General features: G+C 37.1%; 1 protein-coding gene across 1 annotated transcript in view; it reads right to left on the bottom strand.

Annotated features, from left to right (window-relative positions):
- Positions 1-1,408: 1,408 nt before the first annotated feature.
- Positions 1,409-17,800, bottom strand: part of LOC106868583 (proteasome activator complex subunit 4) — a 72,468-nt gene continuing 56,076 nt past the window's right edge. Inside the window, exons 33-46 of the mRNA XM_014913914.3 lie at positions 16,562-16,809; positions 14,589-14,784; positions 13,884-14,048; positions 12,665-12,769; positions 11,879-11,970; positions 11,194-11,325; positions 9,498-9,643; positions 8,024-8,152; positions 5,793-5,869; positions 4,249-4,530; positions 3,896-3,970; positions 3,017-3,217; positions 2,272-2,432; positions 1,409-1,548 (exon numbers count right to left, since the gene is read on the bottom strand). Coding sequence (XP_014769400.1) covers positions 2,298-2,432; positions 3,017-3,217; positions 3,896-3,970; positions 4,249-4,530; positions 5,793-5,869; positions 8,024-8,152; positions 9,498-9,643; positions 11,194-11,325; positions 11,879-11,970; positions 12,665-12,769; positions 13,884-14,048; positions 14,589-14,784; positions 16,562-16,809 — 1,983 coding nt within the window. The 3' untranslated portion in view covers positions 1,409-1,548; positions 2,272-2,297. The remainder of the gene's footprint in view (positions 1,549-2,271; positions 2,433-3,016; positions 3,218-3,895; positions 3,971-4,248; positions 4,531-5,792; positions 5,870-8,023; positions 8,153-9,497; positions 9,644-11,193; positions 11,326-11,878; positions 11,971-12,664; positions 12,770-13,883; positions 14,049-14,588; positions 14,785-16,561; positions 16,810-17,800) is intronic.

Raw genomic sequence — 17,800 nt, 5'->3', positions numbered from 1 at the left:
TAGCAATAAATCTAGGTTTTTGTAGTTGTCTAGTTTCTTTTAAACAAACATAATTTAGCTTACATCACTCGTCTTCTTGGACAAACAAGATTTATCCAACAATGATGCTGTTCTTGTTCCATAGAAGTTACAAAAAAAAAAAATACGGAACGGACTTCAAAAATGAAAGCCACTGTGAAAACTTAATTTTTCATTGATTTCTTCAGTAAGATTTCTTGATCATATTTAAAGACTAATTGTAAATTCAGAGCTTTGAATAACGAGTGTGAAACAATATTTTAAACAAGGGGGAAGGGATAGGGGGTAATTTAATCAGGTTTTATTTTTAAAAATGACTAAACTTTTACATAATGAATTAAAATTCTGCCTTAAATTAGAAATCTATCTAAACACCGTAGTGATGTGGTTATCACATTTGCTGGACATGCAAAGAAAGATGTGATGTAAGAACTTGCCGGAACCTAATTTTGTTGTATTCTCTTTCCATATTAGGGTGCAACAGCCATGATACAAACACCCTCATAGATGGAAACAGTAACAATGGATAATAGAAAAAATATGGAAATAATTAAAAAAAAAAAGGTTTAAAACAGAAACAGGAATATAGAACCTAAAATATCTCTGCTTATATTTCAGATGTTGAAAGGAAGAAAAAATTTTCTTTTTATTTTAAATAACTTTTTTTCCCCTCCTTCATCTGAAGATGTCTGATAATTTATAAAATAGTTGTTAAATTAAAAATAATTATTGATATGAAAAAAAACAAAGAAAAGATCAAATATTTTAACTTATATTGTAAAATAAATAAAATTACATTTAATTTTTCTTTTCCACCATTCAGGGACCAAGTGACATGTGGAGATTTTTTAAAAATATTTACAGGTGGGTGGGATCAGGACAGCACAAATAGGATTAAGTTGGGTTAATTAAAACTGATTAACCTGAGATGATGTAACAACAGTCAAAATAAGATTGGGTTTGCCCTTAACAGTAGGGACTTGAGGAGATTTCTAATATAATCGAGATGAAAGACTTGTAAGCAGTCTGTCATAACTGCTTTAAAAAATCGCAAGTGAGAGCAGAGTGAAGCAGAGAAGGGATCTCACTTGAGAAGAGAGGAAAATATGCCATACAAAGTCCTGGACTGAGAAAATAAATCGAAATTTATTTATGGCAGGAATTACATCTTGAATAGTAATTAGGGGTAAAAATAAAAAAAAAAAGAATTGAAGCCATGTTCATGCATTTGTTGTTCAAGGGGTGTGTGTGTGTGTGTGTGTATATATATATATATATATATATATATATATATATATATATATAAAAAACCTGTTTCTCCCAAAATTTGTAATTTGTTGTATTTTCTAAATGTTTATAAACTTTTTTAAAAGTAATTTTAAAATCAAGATCTAAATTGTATATTTAATAAATTTAAAGTATATATTATATTCATATACACCCGAAAAAAACTTCTCCAATTTCCAAGGACTTAGGGATTTCACTAAACAAGTGGAGCCAGATGGAAAAAAAAAAACACATTTTCTCAATCTGAAAAGAAAGAAAATCAAAATGTAATTTTTCTCATTACCATTAATGAATAAATGACTAAGACAAACGAGCAAACATACAACACATATTTTACCCGAACAAGCCATTTATTCACTGACAGTGCTCCACAACAAATGAGAAATTTGTTGGAGCTATGACTGTCTAAAATTCATAACTGTTAAAATGTGTCTCTTCGTTAACACTTTAACATCGAAACTGGCCAAACTGGGCCCAAATATTCTACTTGCTTTTAGATTCAACCGGCCAGGTCTGGCCTCTCACACAGCAAGCTGACTTACTATGTTGTCAGAGAATGGCTATTTGAATTTCTTGATCATGCCACACAACCTGAAAGTTAATTGAATTGCTGCAAACTTCCAAATTACAGATGGCTATAATTTTTTCAGTTTTTGTTTTCTTTTTTGCAATTATCTCAGTTCCTTGTTTCTTGTGTTTTATTAGAGGAGGGCAGTGCACCCTACAATGCCATTTCAAGAATAAATGATTCCATCATCAAAATCTTGAAGGTATGAGATAAAGTAGGACTGATTCAAAACAAGGTGAATAAATTAGTATTAGATTTGATTGAGCAATCTGAATGCTAAAGGCTTAAATGAGTTAATGAAATGTACAGCTTAATTAAACAACAGAGAAAATCTGCATTGATAGATATTAAAATCCTGTTAAAGTTTAAGAGGAAAGGAAAAAAAAACCAATATTTACCGTTGTCATTATTTAATGGCATCGTTTCAAGCATAGTAATTTGGTGAAACTAATAAGTCTGTCAGGACAAGCAACTGATCATCAGTAAACTTCTGTTTATGGTCATGCCAGTTGTCATGATGTGTACGCCGGAAGTTGGACAAAGCTTTCTTTACAGTCAGCTAGAAATAAAAACAGATTTGAAAACAGATTATTACAGCTTTCGGTTGGATTTCCAGATAAGTGCCTGTGTTTGTCTCTCCAACATAGCTTGACAACTGATGGTGGTGTGTTTACGTCCCAGTAACTTAGCGGTTCAGCAAAAGAGACCAATAGAATAAGTACCAGGCTTACAAAGAATAAGCTCTGGGGTCGATTTGCTCGACTAAAGGCGGTGCTCCAGCAAGGACACAGTCAAATGACTGAAACAAGTAAAAGAATAAATACCTATATATATGTACAAGTGTGTATACATGTGTGTATTTCATTTTCTTGATATTTTGCATTAATTGTAAATCGAATGTCTCCATCAAAAAAGCAAAGTCATTCATTTGCAATCTTGTATGAAAACATGTGTCAATGTTACCTTGCTTGGAAACAAGTAAGGTATTAAAAGACAAATAGAGTATCTGGGCAGATTTGCTTCAATGAATTTCATTCAACCCGTACAAAAGTAAAGATTAAAATAATTCCAATATGTACTAAAGACAAAAAACAAAAAAAAAAAAGCCCCACTACATGTAGCAATAATTGATTATTTTCTCACCTGTATGGGCTGAATGTCGTTGACATGTGTGCTGATATCCACAAGAAGTTGAGGAACAAACTGCGGTACCTCATACGGATAGGCTTGGATACATGCACAGAGGCCCAACACACCTGCATGACGCTGAACCAAGAGCTCTAAGCTGACCGCGTCTGTGCCTGCTGTTTTCAATTTGGTAGAGCTAAGCTTTTCAAACCGAGACTGAAAGAATTTAAAAAGAAAATTAATCAAGTAAAAAAAACAAAAAAGGCAAAGGATTTAAATTAAATCAATTCTAGATAGAGAATATAAACGAAATTGTTACAAACACACATATGGACGCACATACTTACATATAAGCACGAACACATAAGTGCGTGCACACATGCTCATACCAAACAGTTTCAAAACAACGCCAAATCATACATTCAAAATAAATGGAAGTGGAGAGACAAGTTACTGAAGAGATTGCAAGAGTGCAATGAAATTATTTAACAAAAAACTATATACTGTTTATAAATTAATAAAGGACTGAACCAGTGCGTGTGTTTATTACCAGCATAATGCTTCTCCCAAGGTTTAATTGTATTTCTTTCAACACACGTATCCACATCAAGAATCTTGCACACTAAATAATTCTAGATAGATTTATGATTCCAACAAAAATTTAGCATAGAACTGGTAAGGTGACACTATATAACACTCATCATCATTGTTTAACATCCGCTTTCCATGCTAGCATGGGGTGGACGGCTTGACTGAGGACTGGTGAGCCAGAGGCTGCACCAGGCTCCAATCTGATCTGGCAAGGTTTCTACAGCTGGATGCCCTTCCTCACCCTTCATTTCTGCCATTTTGTCATTGTGGAAACTTTACAGTTAATCATCAAATATTACTTACTAAAAGTTCGTCATCAATTTTTAGGAAACCACAGTGAAGCAAACCACTCAGTGTCTCTGATGCTGTCTCTCGGACCTGAAAGAAGAAAGGGGAAAACATTTTGTAGATCTCAGAGCTACTCAATGCTTTTAGACAAAAATGAGTTTAGGCCATAACCGTTCCATAGAGAAATAATATGACAAAAACTTTTAAAAGACAAACATTGCTGTGATGTAATGAGGTTCATTTTATAAGCATGAGGTTTTGGGTTCCATTCTTCTTTATTTGTTTGCTGAACGTCATACATGGAAGGATTTCCAATTTGGTATTTCTAAGAAATGAAAATGAAGAGAGCAAAATAGAAAACTGTTTACCTCTAATCTTTCATTGCAGATAAGCGTCATTATAAACTCCTGGACTTGTTGTACATATTCAGGTTGATGCATGGTGAAAAAGTTGTTGAAGATTAAAGCTTGCAGGAAGCTAAGGACGGCAGTTTTGGCATGCCACGAGGGTAGGGTTGCAACTTCACCGATTTTCTCCATAGCAACAGAAATGACAGACGGTGATATTGTGGCCTGGGCAAGATTGGCCAAAGCATGCAGACATTCTTTTTGAAGTTCTTCCTCCTGCACTTGGCTGACAAGGCTGCAAAACTGGAAAGTGATTTCTTGCAGGTAAAAATCATGAAAATGTCACATAAAAGAACAAAATCTAGAATCATGGAAACGTATCAAATAAACACACCATCAGATGAACTTTCTGGGGCAATGCTTTCACCACTTGGTGATCATGACAAATTCCATTCCTAAAATACATTCCCATAATTTTACAAAAATATCGATACTGTAGAAGCTATTCATACCATTTTTTTCTAAAAGATTTGAACACTCCTTAAAGGCAATGGTTGTCTTCAATTAGCTGAGATCATCCTTGCAATTTGAAAGTTTCCATTCAGAGAGTGTGTGTGTGTGTAATTTTTGTTCCTATCTCTTGGAGTTGGAATAGTGATGGTCATCTTATTGGAATCTCTAATTAGATATAGGACGAAGTGAATGACATACACAGATCAAGTATTATTTGTTTTGTGTCATCTATACAAGCCATGTCCATGCTTGAGGCTAACAAACTCTGCCTGGACCCACAGATCATTCTGGATCTCACTACTTTATTATCATGCATGTGTGTGTGTGTGTGTGTATATATATAGATTTGCATACACCTAATAAGGGTAGTAGACCCTCTTTACTGCCACCACCACCACCTGGTACTTAGGGGACCTTTAAGAGAGTCCACTCTGTTGCAAGCATTGAGACCAAACCTGTGGTTTGAGGACACCTTCCTCCTTTCCAACAATCTCAGAGCCTGATATAAACAGACACACACACACCAGTGCATGGCATTTGGGGTCAGTGTCTCTATCATAGCCTGAAGACAACCCTAGCCTTGCAAGTAAATTTAGATAGAAGGAAACTGTACAGAAGCTTATGTAGAAGACAACCTGTCCCTTAATTCAAAGCAGAGCAGCACTGTCATCCTGTGTCATGCTGATTCTATTTGAATTAGATTAAGGATTCTTATGTCTGTGGAATACTCAGTCACTTTGCATGCAAACTGAATGAATAGGATATCCACTTGATTGAACAACTGGACATATTAAAAACAAAGAGAGAGGTCATCATGTGTGTGTGTGTGTATATACATACACACACATGTGTACATGCATGTTTATGAGTTTACATACAAAACTATGCAGCCATTGATAAGTATCCCCTTACAGCCTAGGTAACCTCCATGAAACCATGGTATGGAATAGCCTTGATACCCAATAACACACACACAATACACGAATATGAAACTATGAACATGTGTCTCTGCTTGGAACTGTCTCACAGCAGAAGGAACAAAATATACTTACTATTGGCAGAAATCCAAACAGTTCTTCCGTGACATTATTCAACATAGAGTTGAAACTCAACACAAACCACTTCAGAACTGGAATCAAAACAAACAATTTATTTACAAACATCGTTTACATTTATCAATTCATAGTCAGTGTATACCAGATGCAATCACTAAACCTGCTCAAAATAGAAGCCAAGGCACCCTCAAATCATATCCTATGGTCTTAAAAAAGAAAGGGCTCTATGCATGTGATCCTTGATGGATGCTGTTGGGGATGGGGAGTGTGTGTGTATTTAAATTTGCATACACTTATAAGGGTAATAGACTTAATCTATCACCTCTTTCCTGCAACTAGTAGGATAGTCAAGGCTGGAATATCTTTCATCATGTTTGCTCAATGAGGACTGACCTGGGGTTAAACAACAACAACATCCTGTTCACTTCTATTTGCTGTTACTGCCCTTGTACTACCTTGTACTAACAGTTTTTAGTAGTGGTGGTAGTGGTGGTGGTGGTGTTTAACCCCAGGTTAATCCTGATCAAAACGACCCAAGATCAAAGACATTTCAGCCTTGATCATCCTGTCTTCAAGAACCTCACGTGGCTTTTCTTTTAAGATTGCAGGATTTAATTTGAGAGATTGTAGGATTTTATTTGAAGCATGACTTTCAAACATTGGGCCTCACAGAGGTAAATGACAAGAGTCCGAGACCTTTGGAAATATGCTGTGATTGAGAAGACCCGGCAACTAAAGCAAGATTGCAGCCATGGCCGATGCCAGTGATGCATGTCTGGCCGATTTAAGAGGACCCCTGATGCGTCAGGTGATACGATATGCTTGAGAAGACCTGTTGAGTAAAATCAAAATTGTAGCTGTGGCCAGTGCCCCTTGACTGGCTCCCATTCTGGTGGCATGAAAATGCATCATCCAAATGTGGTCAATGCTGGGACTGCCTGACTGGCCCCCATGCCGGAGGCATGTAAAAAGTACCATACCAAAGTGGCCGATGCCAGTACCCACTAACTGGCTCCCGTGCCGATGGCATGTAAAAAGCACCCACTACACTCTCGGAGTGGTTGGCGTTAGGAAGGGCATCCAGCTGTAGAAATATTGTCATATCAGATTGGAGCTTGGTGCAGCCACTGGCTCTCCAGACCTCAGTCAAACTGCCCAACCCATGCCAGCATGGAAAACGGACGTTAAACGATGTCCTAATGCCAACCACTCTGAGAGTGGTCTGCTGGGTGCTTTTAACGCAACACCAGCACAAGTGCTTTTACATGGCAGCAACACAAGGGCTTTTTATGTGGCACCGATGCAGGACTCTTGCAGACATTTCCTCTTCACCAGGAAGAGTGGCCTTAACTCTTCTGCTGTGGAGGACAGGTTTTCTTGAGTACAAATATATTTGTAATACAGGCAGACAGCCAGAAGCTGGGTGGGAGGGGGGTTAGTTTGACTGAATTGACTCCAGTAATCTTTTATTTGTTTCAGCCATTTGACTGCAGCCATGCTGGAGCACTGCCTTTAGTTGAAGAAATCGACCCCAGGACTTATTCTTTGTAAGCCTGGTACTTATTCTAGCGGTCTCTTTTGCCAAACTGCTAAGTTACAGGGACATTGGTTGTCAAGCAATGGTGGGGGGGGGGGACGAACATATTCATATATATATATATATATATATATATATATATATATATATATTCATATATGTATATATACACAATGGGCTTCTTTCAGTTTCCATCTACCAAATCCAGGCCTGAGGCTATAGTAGAAGACACTTGCCTAAGGTGCCATACAGTGGGACTGAATCCAGAACCATGTGGTTGGTAAGCAAGCTTCTTACCACACAGCCACCCCTTGAGTAATACTATATTTTATCAGCCCCCCCCCCCCCCCCACCACTACCACCATCACACCTCCTGTGGAATGAAAGGTAGCATTGATCTCAGCTGGTTTGGAACTCTAAAGATAAATAGCAGGAACCAATACCACAAGGCATTTCCTTTGGCAGTAACAATTTCTTCTAATCCACAACCAAACATAAATAGGGATAAAGTAATCACAAGAAAGCGGGCTACACCTGGTTTGAACAGGTGTTCTTGTTACTATAACAACATATATATGGTCCTTCTTTTTTCATACGAGATCAAATTTAGCTGAGGTAAAGAGTTAGACACAACAAAGTGATGAGAGACGGACTGAGGGTAACATTGGCAGTCTTCTACACAAACACTTACCAGTTTTACAGATTCGAATTAAAGTGTTCTTCTCCTCTGACTCTTCTCCACCGTTGTACTGGTTTACTGCAGAAATACACTTCGTAGTTGATGTGTAGCCATTGGGAGGTAATGACATGCCATCTTCACCTGAAATGGTAATTACATTGAAGAGAAAGTTGAACAACACCAATAATAATAATAGTGACAATAATAATAATAATAATAATAATGATGATAGTGATTTCAAATTTTTGCCACAAGGGCAGCTTGGAGGTGGGGATTAAGTCAATTACATTGACCCCAGAGTGTAACTGGTACTTATTTAATTGACCCCAAAAGGATGAAAGGCAAAGTCGACCTCGGTGGAATTTGAACTCACAAAGCAGCGACAGGCAAAATACCGCTAAGCATTTCCCCTTGCATGCTAATGATTCTGCCTGCTCGCTGCCACCACCACCACCACAAACTAATAATAATAATAATAATAAATAAAGATAAATGGAAAAAAGAAACAAAACTAAAGAGAATGAAGTAATGGCCAGAGATCTGTGGACCAACTCCGAATCAGATTCATAAAAGAGATTTATGATATCAAATAATTTTGACTCATGTGTTTGACTTAATCTGTTGCCTGGTTTAACATCACCAACTGGTCTTTGGGAGTCATTAGCAGAGTCTAGCTATTTGGAAGCATTTGGACTTAGTGTGAAGATAACTCCCTGAGTTGTGGGGAGAGGGGGGGGGGTCACTTGCCCCAGCCCACCTCTGCCAGTCTCAGAGGCAGAACATTCGAGCTTGTGGCAATCTAAGTCACACAAAAGAATAATAAGAGCAGAACAGAATACTTACTTATGGCCCTGGGGCATTTCTGGGACAGACTGACTTTTGATCTGTAAGCAAGCACAGTTGAACAACTAATACTGCCAGCAACCTATAACATAGTTTCAGACAGCATCCCATTGTCCAGGCATCTTCTTCTTCTAAGTCAGAAATGTATCAGCTCCCAACAATTACTGACATTCTACACAGAACTCAGTGGGCGTTCACTGTTTGCATGTAGCATTTATGCAGGCTTCACTGTTTCTGGTTGTGAAGTGTTATGGTTTTGTATTGTTCCGTAGAGCAATACTCAAAGAAACTGATGGATCTTTGGCCTCCTTTCGTTACAACCGTACTTGCTCATGGGATAAGGCCAGGTTAATAAGATACTGAGATTTTCTAGTTGTAAGTTCAAATTCATTTCTGGTTACAACATTTTTCTCTGTATTGTCTCATTCCACTACCAAAAGGGTAGGTTCCTGACTATTTAAGAAGATACCTTTGATAGACTGGTACCTTAAAAGCTCTTTGGAGCTTAGGAAGCCAGCACCTAAATTTTTATCTGGGTAAATATTTGCACACCTCCCCTAGACTTTGCACATGATGAAATGGTTGGTTTCATATCAATTACACCATTATGCATAACAAAATTCATTGAAAAATTTTCAAATACCTTTTAAAAAGTTGCTGTCTTCATATATATTCTTCAGAGGATCTAACTGAGCTAATATCTTCTCAACAAACGATTTTCGTAGAGGTAGGAAAGACTTGCAAGTTGGTGTCATTTTGTAATCATAAAGGAAGATATAGCATAAAACACTGTAAAAAAAACAGAAAAAAAAACACTGTAAAAAACACTGTAAAAAAAAACAGAAAAAAAAAACACTGTAAAAAAACAGAATGGTTTTTAGTTTATCTTCAAAGAATGGCAATATTGCTTGAAATGTTGGTATTCATGCCTACCCCCAGCATATAAACTGTAAACCTTCCTAAATGACTACTGTTGGCACAGACCATCCTAAACTCTGATTTATATTTACTTGAGATAACAAATTATACATTATGACCAATTTTCTCAAAGTTTCATTTATTCATTTCGAAATACACAAGAAATAGTTAACAGCATTCTAAAAGTAATAAATTGATCATCAAAGTCCACCTTTTGCTGAAGAGATCAAACAAGCAGGATCAAAAGCCTCAATAATGTAAGCCATTTCGCCATCTTATCACTGATTTTTTTTGCCCACATTTTGCCCGCTTGGCAAGGGTTTGTACAAACTTTGTTATGGTTGCATTTTACAGTCAGAGCTCCTTCCTCTGATGACAACTCATTCCTGTTTCCAATTAAGGTATTTTATATTTCACAACTTCACATGAACTACCAAGCTGCCAGACCTCATGTGTGTGTGTGTGTATATGTGTGTGTGAGAGAGAGAGAGAGACTGAGCAATGTCAATGTGAAGACACGGAGACAAACACGCACTTAAACATACACACGTATACACTATGATGGACCTCTGCACCGCTTCTCCTCTACCAAATTTCACTTACAAGACATTGGTTAACTTGAGACTCTAGTAGGCTAATAACACCTGCCCAAGGTACCATCTAGTGGGACTGAACCTGAAACGACTTGGTTGCACACACAGCCATGACTACACAAACTGATGCACCTCGCTGCACAATTATTTCTAATTAACCTATTTAAAGTAGGAAGGATTAAATATTTTAATTTCAGTTTAAGCTTGCTTTGATATTGCATAAATCTGATAAGCTAATAAGAACTAATCTTTGTCAATAATCTGTTGTAAAGTTTTTGGTTCAATTTAATGGCTTTATTTTAGTTTATTTATATTTATTTTCTTTGATTTCAATAAGTTTCTTTGCTGATAAAGATATCAACTTGAGTGATATTCAATATTTCATTTACAGCATTACATACATTTGATATTCCCACCTAAATGCGAATAACCATGTGGTTCTCCTACAAGAACTTGTTCTGCTCTGCCCGCTTTTCCCATGCCTTCACCCTCATCTGTTAGCACAAAACTTCTCCCTTAGGGTTTTGTAGGCTTGTAAGCTGCATGACGACCTTCAATAGTGTCAGTGGCTTGAGAAAAGCACCCCGCCCAGGCTGTAAAGTGGTTGACAGTTGGAAGGACATCCAGTAGGAGAAACCATGCTAAAACAGACATTGGAGTACGATGCAGTCCTTGGGGCCATTGGATCCGGTCAAACTGCCCAACCCATGATGCCAGCATGGAACATGGACATTAAACGATAATAATGAAAATGTAGAGTGAGGAAAGGGTGCAGAAAGAACTTGTAAAATGAGATTTAAACAGAAATAGAATTACATAAGTACTTACCAGCCAATACGATCTCGAACATTCTTGTAAGGATAATCAAGGAAATTTTCCAAATAATTCAAAAGTTTCCCTAATAATTCTGATACTCTCCATTCTTGAGACATCAAGGCATTTTGTAAACTGTATATTCGACTAAACAACAAAACGCAAACAAGTGTGAGAGAGAGAGAGAGAGAGAGAGGTGGAGAGGACAAGTAATAATATCAATTCAGTGAAATAAGAAAACGAAATCACTTAAAATATTTTGGGATTCACTTTGTTTTTTTTTGGGGTTTGATCAGTCAAGCTGAGTACAGTGATCGAGATGATTGAAGACAAAGGATTAATTGAAGGTCCAATTGTGATAATCCAGCATCTTCATATATACTATTCCATCAATCCTGTTTTGTGTAACTCAGTCAGAGAAGGAAATCACAATTGCTGCTGCTGCTACAAAGCAAAACATGGTCCCTTCCTCCAAAATTTCAGACATTGTGCCTTTAGTAGAAAAGATGTTATAGATCCAAAGATTTACGAAATAATTAAATCTATTCATGCAAAACTGTTATGTCAATGGCCAGTGCTTCCTTAGCTCAAGTTAAAAGACAGTTTCTTTTTCAATTCCAACTGATCTTAGAGGACATATAATTCATAGAGTGTGATTATAACCTATGTGGTATTCTATGGCATTGACCAATAAACTCACCTTGCATCTCCTAATGAACCACCTTCTCCATTAATTGGATTTTCCATTAGTAATTCATATATTGGATAAAGTTTTCTGGGGTCACGATTTTCCTGAAATTCAAAGAAATTGAACATATATATTTTACAAAGAAGATATTTCACATAAATCTGGCAACAAAATTTGCAAAACCAATTTCACACATCTATAAAAAATGGCTCATTTAAATCAAGGATTCACAATCACTTTGGTAGCTCAGTGCTCCCTTTCTCTAAATATTTTACCAACTCCCTTTTCACAGAATTTGCAATCAATAAAAAAAAAAAGAGGCATCTACTGTAATCAAACAATGGCTACTTTTGTGCATCAGTTTATAATCTCAATTTTCTTAGACTCCTCCATCCAGCATACATCTCCTTCTTCATGCTTCACGATTTAGTGCCTCTGTGTTAAATTTTTATAGAAATTACAGAAGAACATAAGGACTTCTATAACAACGTTATATTGAACCTTAGAAGACCCGGAAAATTAAGTAAGATCATAACCCGTGGTCTATGCCAGTTGTGTATAACCAGCCCACTTATAAGTACCCCTCATTCATTGGACAATAAACTTTGCTTGCGAAGACCTGTTGAGGCAAATGAAATCAAAATCGCTTAAACAACCAGCACCTTCCCCCAGGTGAGCACACAACACCCTAGAGGCAGTGTTACCACCCAGATTAATGACAGATGATTAAGATATCTGTGTTGTCTGATGGATGAAATAATGGAGAAAGAATATATTGAGAAAAACTCAGAAACTTACACAGATTAGATTAAAGAAATTGCCCCAGTCTTCTACGGTTTCCACAATTACTGAGTTCAAGTTTTTACGGAGAAGCTTTATGGACCAGTCCCAGAAGTTCATTATCTGGAAATAGATGAGACAAACGACAGAACTGAAATATTTCATTGGTTTTCAGCTGAGACACAAAAAGTCAATGAAAATAAATAATTCTTTCTTTATTGACTGTAAAAACATTTAGGACAATAAAAAAGATAGCAGGGATTTATATATAGAAACAGGTCAACAATAAAAAAACAACAATAATTTACAAAAAAATTCTAGTAAACAAATCCCCCCCCCCATTAGGGGAGAAACATCACCCAGGGGTACCCAAGGAACTCCACAAGTTTCAAGTCACCCTAGTCGCCAAGAGCTCTTCTCTCTTTCTCAGCCAACAGGTACCAGCTTAAAGTAGACCCACCCTCATCACATTCACCAGATGGTTGCACACCCCGTCTCAACCTTCACCATCTTTTTCAAATTCAAGTTAAAACAATGTTGAGTTCATGGATGAAAAGGAAAATGTCTGTCTCCACTCTTTCCAGTCTCATCCACTACACAGCCTCTGGTTCACCATAGAACCAGACAGATGAAAACTGCCTGCCCTTCCTCATCAAAGGAAAGCAGCGGGACAGTCTTGATGATGGAGACAGCCTATAGCCAGATCTGTCCTACATGTAATAGCAGCTGTTCAACACTAACTCTGAATAATAATAATAATAATAATAATAATAATAATAATAATAATAATAATAGTTTCAAATTTTGGCACAAGGCCAGCAATTTCAGAGGAAGTGAGTAATTCGATTCCACCAACCTTCACTGGTGTAATCAAGCATGAAAGGATGAAAGTCAAAGTTGACCTGGGCAGTATTTCTGCTGCTACTATTACTACTAATGGAAATATGGGTGTTTTGTTCAACATCTTTAAACAACCCTTATTCAAGGACCATTTGAGCAGGATGGGCTACTCGAGTTGAAGAAAATTCTAACTGGGCCCCACCTGCGAGGTCATGTGCTGTTTATCTTGATATGAGATCACCATGTCATGCACATATGTTTGTGATGCATGTGCCTGGTGTACCCTTATCAGATGGGTATATTGGGCTTCATATATTTGTACCCCAAAATCACTGATGGTGTGTGCAGCTCTCTCACTCAATAATAATATTAAAAAAGAAAACAAAAGGCAAACTACCTTTTCATAAGGCCAATGTTTCATTCCTTGGATGATGCCAGCCAAAATTTCTAATGCACACCTGTGGTGGCTCTCTCTTGTTACAAGGTTTGTTTCGGCTAATAATTTCTCAATTTCTGGTTTTAATAACTCAAGGAAAGAATCACCAAAATTTCTGAATAAACCCTGAATAAGATGGAAATAAAATCGTTAACAGCATGGCAACATTTTACAAATAGCAATACTTTTCTTTACATTGATTTAAAAAAAGATATACAAAAACAAAAAAGAAAACACCATATACATATATGACATTGATGGCCATTAGAAAAATGTATACACACACACACACATTATAACTGAATATATTACATTTCAGTTATAATGTATTAAGGAATACCCTAGATTTGCATTAAGTCCTGTAATTTATTGTTTCTGGTGAATCAGAGTTTTATATCCACACACACACACATATATATGTGTGTGTGTGTGTGTAAATAAATGTCACTGGCATACAGGCAGTGCCAATCGTTTCCAATATTTTGCAAAAATATGTCATTTCTAGCTGCGGGGATAGATTACCTTGCTTGGAAACAGGTGAGGATAGGTGATAGCAAGAGCATCCAGCTGTAGAAAATGTTCTGCAATAAACTACGTCTGACCCATGCAAGCATAAACAAGTGAACATTAAAACGATGATGATGATGAAGCATCCATCCATCTCACCTTAATGAAAGCCACGTGTTTCTGTTTGAATTTATCTTTCCCTTTCTGTTCTTCAAGAGCAAGGAAACCAATAAACTTCTGAATGTAATCTTTGGACATCCAAAAGTCATAAATGCACTTCTCCGTTTCATCCAACTCTTCCCGTCCCCGTTCCACATTCGGCTGCTCCTTGTAAGGGGCATAGGCAAACATTTCACTAAAACGAAGACAGAAAATTCAATTAACAAACAAATTAATTGATATTTTATTTTCTCTGATAAGCTTTTTGATGCTCACAGCATTTAATATTTTAACACTAACTTCATTGGATTTTTAATGTAAATGTTATGTAAGTATAATTTATTTTCTGAACATGTCTATTTTTCTTTTTTTTTTTTATGCCAGCCATTGTACTTTCTGGTGTAATTTGCTGGTGGTTCTCTCATCACTACTTTTGTAAATGCAGTGAAGATCTATGGTTTTTCTATGGAGGTCCAATAAGGCTGAAATACTTCCAGAGTTGTCTCTTATACTTACTAAAAGAATCCAAATAATACCGATTCATATCACTGGTACAAAGTCAAACAATTTTAAGGTGAGGGGACACATGATTAAATCATCCTCCAGTACTTGACTGCTACTTTATTTTATCAACCCTGGAAGGAAGAAAGTTCAAATCCCTCTAAGGTCCATTTTCCCTAATTACATGAAGGGCTGTAACTAAGTACTGGAAAGATATTTTTCTGATGATATAACAATTCTGCCTATATTAACCAATGACTTACCATTTCACAGTAATCACTGGAATATTTTCTAATTAGTTTTTTGATGCTCATCAGATTCCTTTTCTAACAGAGAAGCCTTTATGATAATTAGAGTTGCGGCTGTGCAATCAACTACCAACTCATTGTACTAGCATCTAAGACATGTAAACTGAATGTATTAAACCTCAGGCAGGAGCAATGTGACAGTATGTGATAAAGTTGTCCCTTTGAATTACACGTATGGTTCATTTGATGGGTTTCTGCAATGTTTCTCTCACTCACAAGACACATGTTGATCTAAAGGAATGGTAAAAGACACTGAAGATGTCCCAGAGTAGTATCAATTCAGAACATTGTGATTACAAAACAAAACTTTTTCCATACTCAGCCACGCAATGCTTGCTAAATTTAGTACACTTAGACTAATTAAGCTATTCAAATTGATAGATTAAAAATTAATCTGTAATAGCATTGACTTGTATGAGAAGAAATATCACAGAATAATGTTGACAAGGTTGATGTTGTTTAGCTCAGCTCAGCTTTGATCCAGCTTATCTTGGATCAAAAGTGTTACAGCTGTGATCATCTCATCTTTTTTCTGACAATGTTTCTAGGTCTACACTAGACAATGTGTCCTTTCATTTTTAAGACATTAGGATATAATTTATGGGAAATTCAGTCGCTATTTCTAGCAGGCTGATTGACAGCAAAGTGGATTCCCTAATCAGATATCATACAAATGTATTAGTATCACATAATCTCTTAATCCACACGTGCAGGCTCATAATAATGAGGTAGTGAGTTCGATCCCTGGGCTGGGCTGTGTTTTGTGTTCTTGAGCAAGACACTTTATATATCATGTTACTCCAGTTCACTCGGCTGTAGAAATGAATTGTGATGCTCTACTGCCAAGCTGTATTGACCCCTTTGCCGTCTTTCCCTTAGATAACATCGGTGGATGTGGAGAGGGAATGGCTGATATGCATGAGTGACTGCTGATCTTCCTCAAACAACCTTGCCCAGATTCGTGCCTTGGAGAGGCGCGTTCTAGGTGCAATCCCATGGTCATTCATGACTGAAGGGGGCCTTTTACTTTTTTAAAGGCACCACCCAAGGGGTTAGAAGTGGTATTAAACCAGGTTTCATCAGATTAGGTCTACCTTGCAAAAATTCCTGCAAAACCAAAAAGTTCCTAAAAAATTCAAATCAAAAAACGTAAATGTCACTTACACAGGCCAACAGTAGAACCCAAAATGGGTCTTTTCAACAAAAACAGTCTCATTCCAAGCTTCTTTAGTTCTTGGCAGTTTTTTTCCACAATATGTCAGCCAATGGTTATCGTCACGACAACAAGGCATGAATTCCAAGTCACTGGCTTTGGATGGAGAACATCCAGCCAATTCTTTTACATTGATTTTGGTGCTTTTGTGCTTTCTTTTCATTAGTTTAAAAACACCAACCATTGAAAGTAAACATATCTGCAATAAACAACACAAGGAATGTTCCACTAGAATTTCAGGATTTTTAACCGTTTTTCTTCAAATTAAAGATCAATTATTTTGTAAATGTGTCTTCAAATCAAATTTGTAAAAACTTGTTCACAGAAATATCATATATGTTTAAAACAGTGATCTTTCATTTTATCTACAATTAACTGAGCAATCTGTTATGCTCCGGGGCCTCTTTTCTCATCTCCTAGCATATAGCTGCCTGCACAAAGTTTGTAGACTGTAACTGAGAAAGTGAAATCACAGCTGTAACCTACACCAGTGTTGCATAACTAGCCCACTCAAAAAGTACCCTTGGATCATAGGGTGACATGCTGTGCTTGAGGAGACCTATTGAATCAAGTACATCAACATCAAAAACAAATCACAATCAAATGGAAATTGTAGTTGTGGTCCCTGTGCCGGTGGCACATAAAAAGCACCATCTGAATGTGGTCAATGCCAGTCCCCTCGCCCCGACCGGCTTCTGTGCTGGTGGCATGTAAAAAGCACCATCTGAACGTGGCTGATGCCAGCACCGCCTTGACTGTCGGTGGCTCGTAAAAAGCACCATCTGATTATGGTCGATGCCAGCCCCTGTGCTGGTGGCATGTAAAAAGCACCCACTACACTCTTGGAGTGGTTGGCATTAAGAAGGGCATCCAGCTGTAGAAACATTGCCAGATCAGATTGGAGCCTAGTGCAGCCTCCTGGCTTTCCAGACCCCAGTTGAACCGTCCAACCCATGCTAGCATGGAAAGTGGACATTAAACAACGATGATGATGATGAGGATGTCTTTTTGTGTCTTAATACAATAAATTGTTAAAAGACTGACTATGTTTCATTCATACTCAGTAGCATTCTAGTTTTTACTCTTTTACAAATGCTGTATTTCTTTCAATTTCTGGGTGCAATGAGAGAGTTACATGCTTTCTTCGTACATCTTCCCCAACTTGGTTAATCTTATTGTCATTGGAAAAC

The sequence above is a fragment of the Octopus bimaculoides genome, chromosome 11, assembly GCF_046866305.1.
Source record: "Octopus bimaculoides isolate indiv1 chromosome 11, ASM4686630v1, whole genome shotgun sequence".
NCBI lineage: Eukaryota > Metazoa > Mollusca > Cephalopoda > Octopoda > Octopodidae > Octopus > Octopus bimaculoides.
The sequence above is the reverse complement of the archived record's forward strand: the minus strand, read 5'-3'. Positions and strand labels throughout refer to the sequence as shown.